The sequence below is a fragment of the Paraphaeosphaeria sporulosa genome (assembly GCF_001642045.1).
Source record: "Paraphaeosphaeria sporulosa strain AP3s5-JAC2a unplaced genomic scaffold CC84scaffold_2, whole genome shotgun sequence".
In the NCBI taxonomy this organism is placed as follows: domain Eukaryota; kingdom Fungi; phylum Ascomycota; class Dothideomycetes; order Pleosporales; family Didymosphaeriaceae; genus Paraphaeosphaeria; species Paraphaeosphaeria sporulosa.
Window position 1 is genome coordinate 4,251,255 of NW_017253361.1, and position 18,758 is coordinate 4,270,012.

The 18,758-nt window shown below is 54.4% G+C and overlaps 7 protein-coding genes across 7 annotated transcripts; 4 read left to right on the forward strand and 3 right to left on the reverse strand.

Annotated features, from left to right (window-relative positions):
* The first annotated feature begins 848 nt into the window (after positions 1–848).
* On the forward strand, positions 849–1,932 carry CC84DRAFT_1161653 (uncharacterized protein). The gene is made up of 2 exons (XM_018177795.1): positions 849–932; positions 1,017–1,932. The coding sequence occupies exons 1-2, from the start codon at positions 927–929 to the stop codon at positions 1,683–1,685; spliced, it is 675 nt and encodes a 224-aa protein (XP_018041169.1). The 5' UTR covers positions 849–926; the 3' UTR covers positions 1,686–1,932.
* Positions 1,933–2,199: 267 nt separating this feature from the next.
* On the reverse strand, positions 2,200–5,408 carry CC84DRAFT_1173144 (leucyl-tRNA synthetase; the record flags this gene model as incomplete). The annotated part of the gene is made up of 2 exons (XM_018180010.1): positions 2,200–4,878; positions 4,929–5,408. The coding sequence occupies 2 exons, from the start codon at positions 5,406–5,408 to the stop codon at positions 2,200–2,202; spliced, it is 3,159 nt and encodes a 1,052-aa protein (XP_018041170.1).
* Positions 5,409–5,576: 168 nt separating this feature from the next.
* Positions 5,577–7,736, forward strand: CC84DRAFT_1113389 (amino acid transporter). Its single transcript, XM_018175351.1, has 2 exons — positions 5,577–6,746; positions 6,794–7,736. Exons 1-2 carry the CDS (start codon positions 5,766–5,768, stop codon positions 7,649–7,651), a joined length of 1,839 nt encoding a protein of 612 aa, XP_018041171.1. The 5' UTR covers positions 5,577–5,765; the 3' UTR covers positions 7,652–7,736.
* Positions 7,737–10,046: 2,310 nt separating this feature from the next.
* On the reverse strand, positions 10,047–11,687 carry CC84DRAFT_1082058 (uncharacterized protein; the record flags this gene model as incomplete). Its single annotated transcript, XM_018173962.1, has 1 exon — positions 10,047–11,687. The coding sequence occupies one exon, from the start codon at positions 11,685–11,687 to the stop codon at positions 10,047–10,049; it is 1,641 nt and encodes a 546-aa protein (XP_018041172.1).
* A 701-nt stretch (positions 11,688–12,388) lies between these two features.
* CC84DRAFT_1161658 (uncharacterized protein) lies at positions 12,389–13,085 on the forward strand. The gene is made up of 2 exons (XM_018177796.1): positions 12,389–12,660; positions 12,856–13,085. Exons 1-2 carry the CDS (start codon positions 12,467–12,469, stop codon positions 12,983–12,985), a joined length of 324 nt encoding a protein of 107 aa, XP_018041173.1. The 5' UTR covers positions 12,389–12,466; the 3' UTR covers positions 12,986–13,085.
* A 1,526-nt stretch (positions 13,086–14,611) lies between these two features.
* CC84DRAFT_1161659 (short chain dehydrogenase/ reductase-like protein) lies at positions 14,612–15,814 on the reverse strand. The gene is made up of 3 exons (XM_018177797.1): positions 15,238–15,814; positions 14,897–15,185; positions 14,612–14,817 (listed from the first exon to the last, which is right to left on the reverse strand). Exons 1-3 carry the CDS (start codon positions 15,680–15,682, stop codon positions 14,619–14,621), a joined length of 933 nt encoding a protein of 310 aa, XP_018041174.1. The 5' UTR covers positions 15,683–15,814; the 3' UTR covers positions 14,612–14,618.
* A 1,136-nt stretch (positions 15,815–16,950) lies between these two features.
* On the forward strand, positions 16,951–18,746 carry CC84DRAFT_1085065 (MFS general substrate transporter; the record flags this gene model as incomplete). Its single annotated transcript, XM_018174082.1, has 5 exons — positions 16,951–17,433; positions 17,482–17,635; positions 17,691–18,337; positions 18,389–18,445; positions 18,501–18,746. 5 exons carry the CDS (start codon positions 16,951–16,953, stop codon positions 18,744–18,746), a joined length of 1,587 nt encoding a protein of 528 aa, XP_018041175.1.
* Between the last annotated feature and the right edge of the window lie 12 nt (positions 18,747–18,758).

The following is an 18,758-nucleotide window of genomic DNA, read 5'->3' on the forward strand; positions in this document are numbered from 1 at the left end:
CGAACGGGAAGATTAGGCCTATGCGAAGCCAAGGGTTTCCTCAGAGTTGGCCTTAGGTTTCAATGGTTCCGTTCACATGGACCAGACTGTGCCTAGGTACTGTTGGGTCTTGAAGAACCATTCTCGGTCTCGGCAGAAGTATGTGACGTCCCCGCGGTGGTGACTGACACCACCCCGCATTGGGTGAATGGTCACGTATGAAATACATGGTTTCCGATGCGATGTCAGGGGTTTCTGTTCGTCTGGATCAAGTTTGCGACTTGTTCAAAGGAGCCGCAATTGCTCAGGAAGAGATTGCTCAGCATTGCCAATTGACAAGGGAATCTGGAGCAAGTCGCGTTGTCCGGAGCGACGCAAGCTGTGGCCTGCATTGGTACGCTTCTCAGGTGCGCGTGCCATGCGATGACCTTCGTGAGCTGCAACAAGACAGTGCCGAAATTGTTGTTCGCGATGAACAACGTCGCAGGCAGAAGAAAGAAGGTGTCCAGGTGGTCGGAGAAGGTCGCCATCTCCGCCCGCTCCTCGATAACTCCGCGCGCGTCATGGCCGGAACCATTCCGAGCCAAACTATATCACCCACCGTCCGAACACGCGCCGCCCTCCAGCGACCACAACCATGTTGCGCAGCCGCTGCCACGGGCTCCTCCCGCGCGCCGCCCACCTACGAACCTTGTCCACAACCACACACCGCCGCCAAACCCCACCGACGACCTGCAGCCCAACATGCGCGTGCGCCGGCACGCCCCCAGACCTCGACATCGACCGCACGACGCCCCTCCTCCACACAATGGCGCCCTACACGGAGCAAGTCCTCGTCTGCACCGGGAAAGATGATTGGAAAAGCCGGATAGAAGACGAGCAGTCGGCGGCGGGCGACTTTGTGCGCGGGCTTCGAGCCGAGATCGGACGAGGAGGAAAGGGCTTCGATGTTTGTTTGTTGTCCTCTCCTTCGCCCTTGCACCTCCCCTCTCCATGCTTCGCAAGAGATCAATGGTGCTGACAAGATGGCCATCTAGCCCTTCACCAACGTCCTAACAACCCTGTCCTCCCTCCCCGCTAGCACAACTCCGGATACCACGACAGCACTGCTATTCCCGAGCTTCAAGCGCATCCCCGCGATTCCGAACACGCGCGACGCCTACGCTGCCTTTGCAACCGCCTACCTCAAAGCGCGCACCCTGCACCCCGCACACGCCGGCCTGAACCCAGACCAGCAAGCCGCGCTGACCCGCGACGAGAGCTTCGCCACACGCCTCCCACCCGCAGAGCCCATAGCCAAGCCCACGGTCCTGATCTGCGGCCACGGCGGGCGCGACAAGCGCTGCGGGGTCCTCGGGCCGCTTCTGCAGGCGCGATTCCGGCAGGCGTTCGCCGAGAGGGGGATTGATGCAGAGGTCGGGCTGATCAGCCACGTTGGCGGACACAAGTACGCGGGGAACGTGATTGTGTACTTGCCGCCTGGGCTGGAAGGGAACGCGTGGGCGGGGAGTGGGATATGGTATGGGCGCGTTGGGCCGGATAACGCAGAGGACATTGTGGCGAAGACGGTTGTGCGTGGGGAGGTTATTTTTGAGTTGCTGAGAGGGGGGATTGCACGGGATGGGAGAGACATTGCGAGGATGCTGGAGCCCGCCAAGGAACAAGAGGGGCTGAAGCTGAGGCCGAAGGCGAGGGCGAGGGGCTAGGTGCCGGTGGCGTGCGAATGTTGCGAGGACGGTGGAGCCGGTGAGGGAGAGGGGGACGGGAGAGTGAGGTGTAAGATGGGCATGTGACGGTGCCGGCGTTGTGGGGAGGCACCGCGGCGTGGAAGAGTATTGCATCACAGCGAGATACCACTCCGTCTACATTTGCGACTACATTTGCGACTAGACTAAACCGCATATTTGTACAACAGATACATATAGCTACAACATAATATACAACTCAACAACACTTGTAATCATACACGCAGCACCCTGTACATGCCCAAACCATGCCTTTCCCCATCAGCCACCCTACCTCCTTGATCTATCCTTTCTCCGCTTCTCCACAAACTGCTCACGCTCTTCCATGGCATCATCCTTCGTCAATCCCTTCCGATTCGTCCGTTGGAACTCGCCCTGCTTCCCCTCTTCATAGCTGCTCGAGTTCCCCTATAGCGTCGTGGTTTTGGCGCTCTCCCTGCGTTTCAAGCTGCTCGGGGCCATCGACACCATGGATTCAACCCAGACCCGCGTCAAGCGTGGGCTTCTGGGCGTCTTGCGCGCGTGCGTGGGGAGCTTCCTTTTCCTTCTTGGGCAGCTTCGGCGACACGAAATTGACCAGCTTGCACCGCTGCACGACAACCATGTTCATCCCCATGGGGATCTCGGGGAAGTCAGGGCCGGCTTCTTGCGTGCCGGCCTCCTTCCAAAGAGGCCCGGCCTCGCGGTCGAGAAACTTCCTGCCCTCTTCCGTCTTGAGCATCTCGTCGAGCGCGTATCGCTTGAGGCGGTCCGTGTGGTTCGAGTTTATGCTCAGCGGCACCTTCCGGATGTCGAGCTGGAACTTGCGCTTGCCATTGAACTGCACGACGCACTTGGCCATCGGGTTGAGCTTGGGTACGGCGTCGAGATCCGCCTTGGGCCAGCCGAAGGTGAAGATGGACGGGCCGGGTCGCTGGCCTTTGTGGTAGAGTCGGAGCGGGTGTTGCTGGTCGCCACGCACCTTGGGGTTGGTGATGGATATGAGGCGTTGCCAGGATTCTTCTGCGACGCCGGGGCCGATGGGGGCTAGCATGCGGAGGAGATGAATGGTGGCGTACCACTTGAACCAGGGCGTGCGGGCGGACTTGTGCGGGGTGTCCCAGATGGTGTTTGTTAGCGTCATGAGGTCGCTGATGATGGTGTTGAGGGAGTATGTCTCGGAGTAGGCTTTTGTGACGCTGGCGATGGTTGTTTGGGTGGCGGATAGCAAGGCCATTTCATCTTGGTCGAGGGTGTTGAGCAGTCTTTCTTCGTCTGTGCCGCCAGCGTTGGAGGGCTTGATGACTTCCCATTCTGCCATGTGGGCTAGGAGGTCGAAGACAGGGACGTTTAGGTCGTGGGGCGGTCGGAATCGGCCGAGCTCTTGGATGTGTGGAGGGAACCAGGAGGCCTGAGATAGCCTGAGGACCCTTGCGAGCCAACGCTGCACGCCGGTGATCTTTTTCTCATCCCACTCGAGCACGTCGCTAACGGGTGCTTGGAAGAGCATGTGCGCTCGCGTGACATCCGCACCGTACTTGGCAATGGTGGCGACTGGATCAACGCCGTTATATTTACTCTTGGACATCTTCTCGTAGCTAACTTTGGGCGCCACTTCGGTCCCCATGATGACGGGAGCGGATGGGTTGCTAAGGTCCAGTTCGTGGGGGCGCAGGAATCGCCCAGTGCTTGGGTCGGAATACGTCTTGCCATGCACCATACCCTGAGTGATGAGACGCTTGAAAGGCTCTCCCAGAACTTTGCTGCCTTCGGGCCAGACGCCTGTGGTGGCTAAGAACTTCGATATGAAGCGAGCGTACAAAAGATGCAGAATAGCATGCTCCACGCCGCCAATGTATACATCGACCGGCATACCCGCGTTTGCTTTCTCAGGAGCCACGAGTTGTGTCGCGTTTTCCGAGTCCAGGAACCTGAACATGTACCACGACGAGTCCATGAAGGTATCCATGGTATCTGTTTCACGCCGAGCAGGCTTCTTGCACCATGGACACTTGCAATCCTTGAAGCTACTGTCTTCAGCAAGTGGATTACCCTTCTGGCCCTGGAAGAAGGATGCAGGGAGATCGGGTAGCTCCACAGGCAGATCACTCCGCGGTACGGGAACCGTTCCGCAGTCGTCACAGTGAACGACAGGGATAGGACAGCCCCAGTAACGCTGGCGGCTGATCAGCCAGTCGCGCAGACGCCAGTTCTCTGTGCGTTCAGCGAGCCTACCCGCTTCTTGAAGGCGCCCTATGATCGCACCAATAGCCTGGTCGGACGAAAGGCCATTGAATTGGCCATCTTCGGAGACAAGAAAGCCTTTATTCAGTAGAGGTTGGTCCAGACGAGAGTCCGCTACAGTTTCCGACGACGTCAGGGATTGTTCTTCTGGATGGATAACGAACTTCACAGGAGAGTTGAACTCAACAGACCCAGAGATTGACTGCTTGGGCTGCCTCCAGAAGGTAAAATCTCGCGCATCGTGACCAGGGACACCCATGACAGCTCCCGAACCATAGTCATCCAGGACGTAAGGAGCCACGAACACGGGCAAAGTCTTGCTGATGTTGTGGTCATTGACTAGGTCTGCAACGGGGTTCTTAGCACGGAGACCAGGCAGCTGGAAGCCTTCTTTTGAGTCTGGGGGAAAGTCTTTGGCGAGGACCAGGAAGTCCTGCAATGCACTGTGCTCCTTGGCAAGGCTTTGTACAATGGGGTGGCTCAGTGACAGAGCGATGTATTCCGCCCCGAACAGCGTATCTGCACGCGTAGTGTAGACCTCGACGGGCCCTAGCTGGGTTGGGCTCTCGCCCTCTGTTTCGATGTCGAAGCTCAGCTTGGTGCCTTCAGACCGCCCGATCCAGTTCTTCTGCATGGCCAGCACGCGCTCCGGCCACATGCCGTCCTTGGCCAGTGCATCCAAGTCTTTCAAGAGCGGTTCCTGGAACTCCTTGATCTTGAGGAACCACTGCCTGAGCATCTTCTTCTCCACCTTGGCGCCAGACCGCCACGAATTGCCATTGGCATCCACTTGTTCGTTTGCGAGGACGGTCTCGTCGACGGGGTCCCAGTTGACGAGCGATTCGGCTTGGTAGGCGAGGCCGCGTTCGAAGAGCATGAGGAAGAGCTGCTGGGTGTGCTTGTAGAAGGCGGGGTCGCAGGTGCGCAGTTCCTAGCAAAAAGTCAATTCGAGTGCTTCCCTGGTGCGCCGTGGCAGCATACCCTATCCCAGTCCCAGTGCCCGCCCATCAGCTTCATCTGCTGTTTCATGGCGTCAATGTTCTGCAACGTCCATTTGCCAGGATGAACTCCCCGCTCGATGGCGGCATTTTCCGCAGGCAGACCAAAGGCATCCCAGCCGATGGGATGCAGCACATGGTAGCCTTGCATCTGCTTGAAGCGCGCCAGGACATCGGAGATGGTGTATACGCGCAGATGGCCCAGATGCAGCGTGCCCGAGGGGTACGGGAACATGGGCAGGATGTAGGCCTTTTCCGCGGCCTTCTCCCTCAATTGCGGGAGCCCCGACTCGTCCTTGCGCCAGTACCGCTCCCATTTCGGCGTCAGCGTGTCCAAATTCTCTTGCGCCTTGGTCGTCTGCACTTCACCACCTCGTCGGCGCAGGGAGGTGGAGAAGGACGCACATGGCGGAAGGCTCCAGGCGCGCTGGCAGCCCGATCGATGCAGGCGGAGAGTGCGCATCACCTCGAACAGCGGGCATGCTGCGCCAGAGACATGGTAGACGGGCGCACTGCTTTTTGCGAGGTCGCGTCAAGCTTCGTGAAGGCGTCGGAAGCTCTGACGGCCAGACTCGGGCGCTAGGCCCCTCGTGGCATCACCGAGCCTCCGCATGCAATTGAAACACTGGACGAGCCCTCCACACACACTGCCGCCGACCGCTCGTAGCACGGGGGCATATCCCAGCCCTGCATACTTGTCCTCTTTACTGCCCGCTGTGCCGCCCATGGCGCTGCGAAGCCCGCGCGTACGATAACCCCAGCCCAGCACCACACAACACCATAAGACGGCGACGGCTGCTCGCACCGCCCATCGCCCCGGATGCGCGACTCGCTCGAACTGGCCTCGCTGGCCTCGTCGTCGCACGCGTCGCAGCGCACCTCGATCGAGTCGTCCAGCGCCGGAGCGCGCTCCTCGCAGAGGCTGTCGTTTGACGACGAAGACCCCCTCTCCGAGCTCAATCCCGCGGGCGACAACCGTCCGCGCCACAACCGCTCCTACAGCGTCTCGTCGGCCTTCGACTTCGCACCGAACCTCTTCCCGCTCTCCAGCACAGCCCAAGGCTACACCGCGCTCGGCGCGCCCTCCAATCCAGCGCTGGACCCGTCCAACGCGCTCAACGGCGGCTCGTTGGAGAAGAACAAAACCTTGACCTACCTCAACGGTCTGTCGCTCGTCATTGGGCTGATCATAGGGAGCGGCATCTTCTCGTCGCCGTCGCAAGTGAATAGAAACGCGGGGAGCCCGGGCGCGTCACTGCTGGTGTGGGTCGTAGCGGGAGTGTTGGCCTGGACGGGCGCGGCGAGCTATGCGGAGCTGGGAGGCGCGATACCCTTGAACGGCGGCGCGCAGGTCTATCTCTCCCACATTTTTGGCGAGTGGGCAGGCTTCCTGTTTACGTGGTGCGCTGTGGTTGTGCTGAAGCCTGGTTCTGCGGCCATTATCGCCATCATCTTTGGCGAGTACGTTGTGAGCGCAGTCGCAGGAGTTGAGGCCGTCGAGAGTAGCACATGGATCAACAAGGGCATCGCTCTTGCGGGGTTGGTCTTGGTTACGCTGTTGAACTGCGTATCCACCAAGTTGGGCACGAGGAGCGCCGATGTCTTCATGTTTCTGAAGTTCTTCGCTTTGACTGGCGTCACCGTCATCGGCATCGTTGTGGCTGCGACGGGCTTCTCCTATAACGGCCCCGCCAACGACGACTGGAAGAAGCAGGGCTGGTTCGAGGGCACGAGCACCGACGTCAGCAACTGGGCAGTAGCCCTCTACGCCGGGTTGTGGGCATTCGACGGCTGGGACAATGTGCGACTCTTCCATCCCCATTTGCGAGCACAACTAACATCGACCAGGTCAACTACGTGACCGCCGAGTTTAAGAATCCCGCCCGCGACCTTCCCCGCGTAATCCACACCTCTCTCCCCCTGGTAATCCTCTGCTACGTCCTTGCCAACATTGCCTACTTCCTTGTCCTCCCCACCTCCATCATCGAATCCTCCAACACCGTCGCCGTCGCCTTCGGCCACCAAGTCTTCGGCCCCATCGGCTCGCTCATCCTCGCTCTCCTCGTCAGCGGAAGCTGTTTCGGCGCCCTCAACGCTACCACCTTCACATCCGGCCGCCTCGTCTACGCTGCTGGCAAGGAGGGCTATTTCCCCGCCATCTTCGGCACCATCGGTCTCGGCAAGTCGCACCGCGCGATACGCTTGCACAGCATCAATGCGGGGACGAGCAAGAGCCGGATACCGAGGAAGATGGTGGACTGGTTCGCGGACGCAGATGCGGGTTTCTTCTTCACGCCTATCGCGGCCATGGCGCTGAATGCGCTGCTCACCGCGGTGTACATCTTCATCGGCAGCTTCGACACGCTGGTCACGTTCTACGGCGTAGCAGGATACTCGTTCTACTTCCTGGCCGTCCTGGGCCTGATCATCCTCCGCGTCAAGGAGCCCGAGCTGGAGCGCCCGTACAAGACGTGGATCACCACGCCCATTATCTTCTGCTGCGTTAGCCTGTTTTTGTTGAGTCGGGCGGTGTTCGCGGAGCCGGTGCAGACGCTGCTTGTCGTTGCGTTCATGGTTGCGGGCCTGGTTATTTGGTTCGCGTGGGTTGGGAGGAACAGAACGAAAGAACGGTCTAGATTCAGGAAAGTCGGAGAGCAAGATGACGAGAAGGTTGGGTGGAGGTTTTGGAGGCGGTGGAGAGCGTAGATGATGAGGAAGTGTGATGTTGTATGGTGGCGCGGGGTGTTGATAGCGTACACGTTTTGAATCTAATGATACATCTGTAAAAGACACATTGCGATCTATTCCGGCTGGGTGAGGTGTGGCAGGCGCGATGGGGCTCCTGCTGACTGTGCTCAGCATTGGCTCTGGCGCCAGAGCAACGTCTCTATAAATCTCGACACACGCATGCAACGGCAGCGACGTATCCTGGATCACTTTCCCGTCTGTCAGACGTCATTCTATGAGGCTTGATGCGCTCCCAAGACACTGACTACCTGCAGCAGGGCCAATGCAGCGCTCTTTTGCGAGATTGAACCATGAACTTGAGCGAAAAGCGCGACTTACAGACAACCCTACTCTTGTTGGTGGGACAGCGATCATTTCTTCCATTCGATGTGAAGTGGTGCCTTTTCATAGTCCATCAAGCAAGCCATAGCTCTTTCCTCTCACTGTGATCGAAGCAGCGACGCTGCATGGCTAGAATCCGTTCCCTTGCCTAGCAGCTTTTGGCTCCGGGACATGGATGTTTAGATCTTTGAGGACTGCACCAGAAAATCCCCAGACGCACAAGTACGGGTGCACCATCAGAAGATTGGCGTTCACGGTGAAGGACTAACCCCTTGTGCCCAACATCAGAATGATCAAGATCCTCTGCACGGGACATACTTCGAACAGTGTGAGATCATGTCTCAAATCATCCGCTAGGACTGTTGATTAAGTATTTTGTTGCTTGGTTATCATGGTCGCCTTATAATCCCCCATGTATTCGATTTGTCCCGTGGTCGCCAGCTGTACCTTTTCTTCTATAGTCTCTACTGGCCCACGAAGGTGGTCATGTTCAAGCCCAGAACGGTTCAGAATGAACCTATCTCCAAACTTGCTATTGAGCAATGATGAACGTCGTCCATCGCCGTGCCGGATGCACAACCCTGCAGGCGACCATTCGCATTGCAATGGTCTGCCCCTCGACTTTAGATGGGCTGAAATTGAGTTTCGAAATGGATTCTCGCAGCTTTCGAGCTGGAAGTGGGCATCGAGAACTTCGGCGTGTCCTGGATCAGTGCACGTCCATGGCAATACCACAGGCCCACCGGCCGCTGTCCACGACAAGGTCGGAGCTCTTCCACTGGGACTCGAACCAGCAGTAGCTCAGTGCAGCATGCGGCGGGAACCCAACCGGCGAACGTAAGGTAACACCCACATTCTTTGTGAGCTCTAGCAAGCGTGCAGGAACAAAAAGCTCCACTTGCGCATCATTCCAGCCCGAATGGTCCGCTTCCTTCCTTATGCATATCTCAAAGAAGTTCTTCATACGTTCAGGGACTAGAGAATGATATGGTGGCCGAATCGAGACATGAGCATACGCGGGATCGCCTGGTGTAGTTAGGTGCATTTGGGGCCCCGGAAACCAACGTCATGCCAAAACCCCCACCCTCTCCAGCATAGACATTGAAACCATGATACATTGTATCCTCATGCGGGAATTGGCGCTCACCGGCTCGATCTCAATATAAAGGGACTAATCGTCGACAAGTTCAACTTGTTCACTCGAGAGACTCGTGTGGTCGCATGTACTCGGGTATCATGATTTCCATCGAGCTTCATCAATTGTGAGACGCTTCGACCAAAAGGAAGCTCCTGGGATAGCCACGGTGCCTCAAGTGAACGATGAACGCAGACGTGTCGACAAAGTTACAGCCTGCTACCCCCCTAAGCCTTTCCAGCCGCATACAAGCTACTCAGCCACGTGGGGAACCTACTCAGCCATGCAGTGGGCCCACTCATGTCATTCAACCTGGTCGGCTGCTTCCTGCTGTCTTCGTCCTTATCGCTTGAAATTGCGCAACGTTACCCCACAGCGGCGCGGCTGACACGGTTGGCATGTTGCATGGTGGTTCACTCCATCTCATGTGCAATCGGAGGCAGCTTAACGGCAAAGTAACACCATGAGTGGTAAGGAATTTTCAATGTTTTGGGTGGACGGGGTCGTATATACGGGCAAATTTGTATGGGGGCAACCTGCCAGCTGCCTGAAGGGCCCTTTTCCCCAGCACTCGAATCGAGTTGCTACTGGGAGCCGATGGTCTTGAACGGAACGTTCTCAACAGGACGACCACATCTTATGCGTCGACAGTCCAAGCACTCACGTGGACACTCAACATCTGCCAGATGACAAGCTCCCAGAAAGCTTGGTTGTACACCAGAATCGTCCTACATGACGTGCGCCCATCGATGCTGCAAGGATTCGATGGGTGGGAAACTTCCAATCCTATGATGGAGTCACTGCGATGCATGCAACGTTGACCAAGTGCCTCAAAATGGACATATAATTGAGTCAATCGGCGCATGCCTGACGTGAGCAGTTCAATTGGCTCCCTGCTCAGCTGATGATACTTTGCTGGACTGGCACTGGGTTGTGCTTGGCAACATTGCGTCTAGATGTTGTACGCCTCCTCCTCTTAGTCGCATTCGAGGGCTGTTTCCAAGCAGGCTGGTCGGGGTCAAATCCCACTAGGCAGTTAACAGTCTCTGCGCCCTCGCCTGCATCATTAATTTGAGAACCCACGGGATTCTCCCACTGTCCACTCAACTTGATGTATCCATCGAGTGCATCCGTGAGCGACCTGCCAAGATCAAGAGCTTTTTCTGCTCTAGTGTGTGAGTAGAATTGCAGCAGACTCTTCGCAGCATCTCTCTCGCCGCTACTGATAAGAGTCTGCGCGCTCTTCTCCACCCAGTCCAGGTCGCTCGTTGACTGATTTTCGAAGGCAGTGTACATCTGAGTTACGAGCGGGTGGAAGGCGTCCGGGTTTGAGCACATATAGTACAAGACCCGTTTGAACATGCGGCCAGCAAACTGCGCTGCTTCCTGCAGCTGGAAGTCGGGATTGAGAAAGGATGACGAGGCGCCGGTGGTGAGGTACCGGTGTTCACCGAACTCTGGTGGAACAGACTCCACGCCTAACCACCAGGGAATGAAAGGCGCTGCTACAGATCCTGTAGGCGCGTTCCAGATACGGATTGTGTCTGGGTCCATATCTTGGAACAGACTTACAACCTGGCCGTAGCCAGCTTCATCGTCAGAGATCCGGGGGTCGCGGACACGCTGTCGCATATCGGCTTCGGTGACAGGTGCCATGGCAAGTGTAGCTTCCTCTAGCGCAGCCTGGCTCATGTACTTGTTCCCACCGTCACGAGCAGTCAAATTTTCGCCCTCCACCTGGTATCCGTACACATGGAAGATGTTGAACGGCTCGCTTCCATTCGGACTCCACCAGCCTTGCTCGACAGCAAAGCTGACGATGTTGCTGGACCCCATATAGTCTGTGCTGTTCTGGAAATCCACGGGGAAATCCTCGATGTACCCAGGATACAGCACCCTTACGACGTCAGTTCCCAGTCTCTCAGCAGCCCAAAGTCCCTTTCTGCCAGAGAACTCCCACACAACCCAGCCCTCGTTCGCATCGGCGATCAGATGCGAGTTTCCTCCGTAGTCAGCGTATCCATATTCCTTGATCATGGCTCCGATGATCTCGACACCTTCACGTGCCGTGCTTGCGCGCTCCAGGACTACGCGTGCGAGATCAGAATACTGCAGGCCAATCTGCGGATCAGGCGTCATATCGTAGAGCTCCTGTCTGCTATTTGCCCACACATCTCTCACAGCGACGCCCTTCTCGTTAACGCCACCATTCGTCAACGGCGCGGGGAAACCTTCGAAGTCCGAGTACTCCATGGACATATATCGGAATGTGTGGTTCACCTGCGGGACCTGAATGAGTTTGCCGGGAAGAACGGCATCTTCTGTCACACCAACCGTGATGGTCGCATTGGAGGTGTGATTGGCAGCGGGGAAGATCTGGAGCCAGTGCGAGGACACTTCTTCGCCGGTGCCGCCTACGAGGGTAGCATTAAGAGCTGTGAGGTCGCGGCCGACGTAGAAGGCATAACTAGCGCTTGTGTAGGGCACGAGAAGGGCGAGTACTGCTGCCAGTGTGATATTCCTAGCGGGAGGCGCCATGCCTGAGGAGAGCGATAGCTGGAGAAGCTGCAAAGCCATGCTAGAATCTCACGCCTTCTTATGGTCGGGCATTCTCCGGTGCGCTGCTATCTTGGCTGGCCTGAGTCCACAGCGAAAGCGCGTTCCTGTTCGCGGAGATGAGCGTCGGCGCGGTTGAAAACTGCGATGCTAGCCAGGAACGTGCTGACGGACCCCACTCGACGTGGGTGGTTTGCGGGGCACGACCGGGAACCCTTTAGCTATCATCCATATCTCGTTCGCTGGCAATAAACTCTCGCGTGCATTGAGGAGTTCCTTCCATTTGAGCTGAGATGTGAGAGGAGATAAGTGGACGCTCATAGACCTGGAAAGCCACTTCTTCAGCCCTACCATCGCCGAGATGGATCTCTAGGTCGTTTTCCCTACGACGCGACAATGCGTTTATCACGCGCATACTCCTTGGCGCTATCCTATTCCATCTCCGCCTCTCGATAAGGGACTCTGACTTGAATATGCTTTGAGTCGTGACAGCGCGCACTTGCCAATGTTGCTAATCTTCCTGCGGATGTGTGAGCCAGGCAGACAGTCAGAAGAGGAGTATGACAGTGATGCAATTGGCTGGTGAATGTTGAGGGTAAAGATTCGCAGGACTACGGAGCCGGCAAGCACCGCGTCGCCTCTACCGGTACAGCGCGGAATCTTTCCGCAGCCTTACCACCTTCCTTGACTACACCATCTTCCTTCAATATTAGACATTTGCCGTAAAGCCTCATACTGTGTATCTCCTTCTCCATCCAAACATGGCCCCCCCGATAACGCGCGTCGTTCTCTTCAAAATCGCCTCCCCCGCCGACCAAGCCAAGTTGTTTGAATACTACCGCCCACTCGCCGCGACCGCGACGAAAGACGGAAAACCGTATATTCTGTCTGCACGGGCGGGTCCCACGTTTGAGGATCAAAGGAGGCAGGGGTTCACGGTTGCGGCGGTCACGGAGTAAGTAGTGCATAGCTTGGACAAGCGACATTGGGTTTCAGTGCGAGTGTATGTGGGACCCACACGGGATTGTAGTAGAGCTGCAACCTGGATGGTGGGAATGATCAAGGCCGTGTTTACATGCGAATTCATGTCGACGATGTGATAGGCGATGGGGATCGGACAAGGAGACATTAAAAGGCTGACGAAGAGCAGGTTCAAAAATGAGGAGGACATGAAGTACTACGACGAGGGATGTGAAACCCATGCGGAATTGAAGAAATTTGCGAAGAGTGTGCACGAGGGCGCGATGATGGTTTACTTTAGGGATGTGCTGGCGCCCTGAAGGATACTTTCAGTGTACCAGGCAAGACTTTGAATATAGCACATTACTGACAGAAAAATACAGGCTGGAGGTGCGTCTGCACGCTGCTCCAGATCACCCGTTTTCTGTCGTGTATATTTTACCTTGGTGACTCCTTGTTATTGTAAGAATCTTGAAGAATCGATGTTTTGTTTACTTTACAGTCGAGGCGCTGTAGTCCAAAATTCTTGGCTGTGCAAACGGGGCAACTTTCTACAAACGAGGGGATTTCTGCAAACGAGGACCACACGGTAGCTAGAAAACTTCTCGGTTCTTATATAACGCTTCCTTGCACACTGCTCCGGCACTCTGTCTCGAGCCCCGGCACCTTCGTCATGAACACGAGCCCCAACAGAAAGACCGCACCAGCTTTCACAACATGTGCAGAATCTACCTCAATACGCTCCACATCCCTTGCGCATGTACTGTCCCCACGGCGACCAGCAAGGACTGCGAGAATTTTCTTTCTCAGGCGAGGGAAGCAAGAGAAGATATAGAGGTCTTCAGGAGAAAGCATCCAATTGAGCAACGTCCTTGCACTCGAATCATTCCAACAATTAGTTCTACGGAGAAGTGCGAGTACCATAAACTGGTCATCACACCATTTGGTCTTTGAGAGCATGATACGGATGAAGTTGTCGGCTTTATCTGACATTGAAGTGAAAAACGGACGCAGCGGTGAGAGTGTTCTTCCTTAGAGGTTTTATTGTTGCATATCATGATCGAAGAACAAATAGTCTGCAATTTGATGTCTACATGGCCGGGCTATCCACTTGCGTGACATTGTGGTAAAACGCAGAGCATGTGCTATGACAACCGTTGGGTGCCAGCTAGGCCGAGGGCGTGATCCGGAGACCGGGATCGGTGCGTCACGTTGGTGGAGCTCTCTACATATGGGTCGACTTGCACCAATACTTGCATCCTGCCATTTATCCCAGTCTATCGACCCTCAAACTCTCAACAGCAACCCCTTCATTTAGTAGTACCAATGAAACATCGAAACCTCATTCGATAATTAGGAGAAAACATACTTTTAACCATGTGCAAAGTATGTCGAGCTCCGGTCTACGCATGCGATCACATAGGACGCCTAGTCAAGGCGAACTGCAAGCAATTCATCGATGCCGCTTACTATTTTCGGTTAACGGATGTACAGGTTTTCAAGCTGCAGAACCGTATCGAACATCGTATTTTTCTCGAATATTTCATACTTGCTCTAGACGAGGTCTGTCCTAGCTGTGCTCCGTTTTAGCCGCCCAGGCAGCGAGTACGTGATGGGTGAAAGCATCATGAAGTACTTGCATGTATAGGCAATACTCTTGGAAGATAATGATGGATACAGTGTTTGTGCGTTACGTTAGTTAAAATAAGATCCATTGTAGTAAAATCTCCACGCTGCTTGAGAATTTCACCTTCCGTAGTGGTTTTGCGCATGAGGTTTGTGAACACTGCGGGATCATGCCTACAGTTCAATTGATTTGGCTTGACGCAGTATGAGAAGTCTTTTGAGACTTAGGATAGTTGTACGACCACTATGATTTGGATTTATGATTCTAAGATGGGCTAAGTCTATTCCAGATGCGTCTATTCATTATTTCGTTCAGTATGTATCCACTTAACCCTGCATCTCAATGCCGCCCGATCCATGAAGGACTTCTCCAGTGCAATAAGAACCAAAGGGAGAGGCCAGGGTAACGTAAAGCGTAGCCATCTCAATGGGCATGCCTGGTCTGTTGAGCGGGCAAGCTCCAACACCCAATCCTTTCATCGCGTCGTCGGAGACGTTCTTGGTGGCCGGCTGCAAAGGAGTCCAACTTTATTGTAGTCAGTATCAGCCTTGCAAGTGCCCTAACGCTCAGCGTATCATGTTGGGAGGGGGCGTGGATGACTCACATAATACCAGGGGCGACGGCATTTACACGAATGCCATTTTTAGCTTGCTGCTGTGCAAGACCTCGAGTAAATGTCGCAATGGCGCCCTTTGTGGACGCGTAGTCGAGTAGTTGAGGATTGCTCATATACGCTGCAACAGAGCTGCTATTGACAATGCAATCGCCGCGCTTCATGTGCTTGATAGCGTACTTGGTCATCGCGAACATGGAAACGACGTTGGTCTGGAAAGTTTTCTCCGTAACATCGAGGTCAATGTCGGAAATATCTTCGCACCCCTCCTGCATTGCAGCTTCGAAAAATGAGCATGAGGCATGATCTGACCGAGGAGGATTTATGCATACCATTGTTGACTAGAACATTGAGCTTCCCGAAAGCCTTCATGTGTCCCTCGACGGCCTTCTCGCAGTTTTTCCTGTCCCGCAAGTTGAAAGCCATTAGGTTCGCCTTCCTGCCTGCCTCCTCGATCTTCTTCTTCACGTATTGCGCGTCCTCCTCCTCTTCGGGTAGGTACACGATACTGACATCGGCTCCCTCTCGTGCAAACAGAATAGCAACTGATCTTCCGATCCCTGAATCTCCACCAGTGATCAGGGCAGCCTTGCCCTCCAAAAGGCCTCTGCCCTCGTACTCCTTGAGGTAGGGTTTGCCGTTGTCGTCCCAGAACTCGAGCTGTGTCCAGTTCGCGTATGGGTCCATGTTTTTGTCTAGTCCAGGGCCACCCTCTTGATTCTGGGGTTTTATTTCTGTTGACGGGTAGGCCGTGATGGGACCTTCTTGTTCACCCATCTTGAATGAAGTGATTGATAAACTAAAGGTGGATAGATTAAGTGTACAGCCGGTGGATTGGTTGCGATGATTTCTGTAAAGATTAGGAATATTACAAAAGATTATTGATGGACTGCCAGCGGTCCTTTTCTATGAAAGTCGAGATAGTAGTCAATGACGACGTTGTTACGATCGCGGGGTGCACCTCGCGTGGAAGAACTCGTTTGATCTGATTGGACTGCACGCTCAACATTCGAACTCATTAACCACAACTCTCCTTACGTGAATACCACAGGTACAATTCCACATCAATACGTGCATCGAACCACCAGGAAAAATTCGCTGGCTACACAATGTCATGCCTTTTTGTATCGATGAAGTGTAGGAGTGGCGACGCGAGAGTCTCACCAGTTGCAGGGCCATCTTGAGCGATGCGAAGAAGGCAGGCAAAGATGAAATGTATTGGATTCCACTGTTTGCCTATCCAAAAGCATGTGACGATCGAGACCAATGAATATCTCAGACATACGGGATACTGGCAATACACTTCGGCATTTGATACGGCAAAGTTAGGAAAGCGACATCAGATTGCGCACGCGTTTTCGAATTTTGACTCTATCGCAGCAGCACAACGCTTGCAACATTACGTTCTATCGCATCGCCGATGCTCGTACCCTAGGCCCGCGCTTCTGCGCGAGTAACGATCGCGACGTATCCGCTCTTCTCATCTAGCGTCTCGGCATGCTACCTGGATGGGTGGGGACAACAGCAGAGCCGCACAGGTTTCAGAGCACGACCCACATGTTGCCGACTTCTAACACTCTTTAGGCTTGCGATCCCACTCTAATCACGAACAAGATCACTTTTCGCTTCAAGAACAGTGGGCATATTGAGGTTTTCGTCGCGGGCTCGGGAGCTAGTCGTCATTTAATTGGGTCCCAACCTATTCGCAACGCATATCCAACGAACAACACCCTGACGCCTATTGTCCACCGGTGGACCTGCTGCAAAATGCTTCCAAAGATCACGATAGTGTCCCACGGAGGGTGGACAGTGCGTATCTAAAACTAACGGACAGTGGAGCTTGTCATGCTGAGTTCCGTTCGTAACGTCATGATCGACCCTCTCCGCTGGAGTCTCGATGGACTTAAGTGCCGCTGGTGTTTTCACTCCAATATTCCAGAAATTTCTCCAAGTACTTTTGCAACCCCACAAACACCATAATCATGAAGGAGAAGGCTGCGGGACCTTTCGAGACCCAGGGCAACATGCCCCCGGTCTTGCCCCCAATGGACGAAGGACGCGATGGTAGCGAGCAACGTGAGAAGCAGCCTCTGAAGGAGGGGAGGAGCAAATCTTGGTTCGATGGAAAGTTTCACAGGCCGTCGACTGTACCGCGTCCAGACGGAAAGCGCGAACTGAGGGAGAAAGATTGCTGGGACAAGTTGGCATACTCGTGGCCTACTTGGAAGAAATGGATGTATTTATCCTCGATCGCCAGCATTCAGATCTCCATGAACTTTAACACGTCGGTATTTCCAAGCGCAGTTAACCCGATCGCTGAACACTTTGGGATCAGTACACAAGCTGCGCGAGTAGGCCAGATGATATATCTTGTCTTTTACAGCTTTGGATGTGAGCTGTGGGCTCCTTGGAGTGAAGAATTCGGCAGATGGCCTATCTTGCAGCTGAGTTTATTCTTCATCAATATCTGGCAAATACCGAATTCCGTCGCGCCTAATTTTGGTACGATCGTGGTGTGCAGAGCTCTGGTCAGTTTCGAGAATGACCTCCTGCGGAATTGCGTCTGACGTTCTCAGGGTGGTCTGTCAACCGCTGGCGGAAGTGTTACTCTCGGCCTCATTGCGGACCTCTACGACCCAGAGGAACAACACTGGGCACTATGCTTCATTGTGTTAAGTTCAACCATCGGTACTAGCATTGGTGGCGTTATTGGTGGCCCTATCGAGCGATGTCAGTCTTTCCTCCTTGTGATAAGTACATCGGTTAAGAGCTAACCGCGAAACAGTTCTCAGCTGGCGCTGGAACTTTTGGATACAACTCATATTCGGTGTTACAGTGCAAGCTGTTCACTTCTTTATGCCGGAGTCACGCTCCACCATCTTGATCGACCGCGAAGCCAAGCGCCGTCGCGAAAGCGGCGAGGACCCCAATATATATGGGCCCAATGAGCTCAAGTCACCACGTATCTCGCTAAAAGAGGCTGGCAAGATCTGGCTACGCCCTTTCGAGATGTTTGTTCGCGAGCCTATTGTGTTGTTCCTCTCACTCTTATCAGGGTTCTCGGATGCTCTCATTTTCACCTTCCTTGAGGCTTTTGCCATCACTTTCCCGGATAACTTTGGCTTTGGAATATTGGCCACTGCATGGGCATTCATACCCATTAATGCTAGTTACTTCTTCACTTACTTCCTTTATTGGCCAGTATTCTGGAGAGACGAACAAATCAAGAAAAAAAAAGGGCCTGACTCTCTATCGCCCGAGCGAAGATTGAGACCCCTCTTATTGCTTGCTCTGTTCGAGCCCATCGGACTATTTGGGTTTGCATGGACTTGTATGGGACCGCCGGTAACACATTGGATTGCACCAATGATTTTTTCATTCCTTGTTGGTTTAGCGAATTTCGCCATCTACTATTCCTCGGTGGATTATATGGTTGGCCTCCCCTTGCGAAGAATTTAGCATGCCTGAGCTAATAAAATACAGATTGCAGCCTACGGCCCGTACTCTGCTTCTGCAACGGGCGGAAATGCGTTCGCGAGGGTGAGCGAGGTTGAAGCCTGGTTGAAGTCAGAGCATACACTGATCATACCTGCAGGATTTTCTTGCTGGAATTGCGGCAATGTACGCCACACCACTTTACACTAATCTGAGTGACACACGCCCGTCGGAGTACGCAACCACGGTTTTGGCATGTCTGTCTTGCCTGGTCGTTTTCCCCATCTACATATTCTACTGGAAGGGCCCTCAAATCAGGAAGGCCAGCAAGTTCGCTTCTATACTCGCGGAAGATAGAAAGGCCGAGGGTGTCAGACGACTTAGCAAAGCGGACAATTTACCCTGAATGTCAATATAG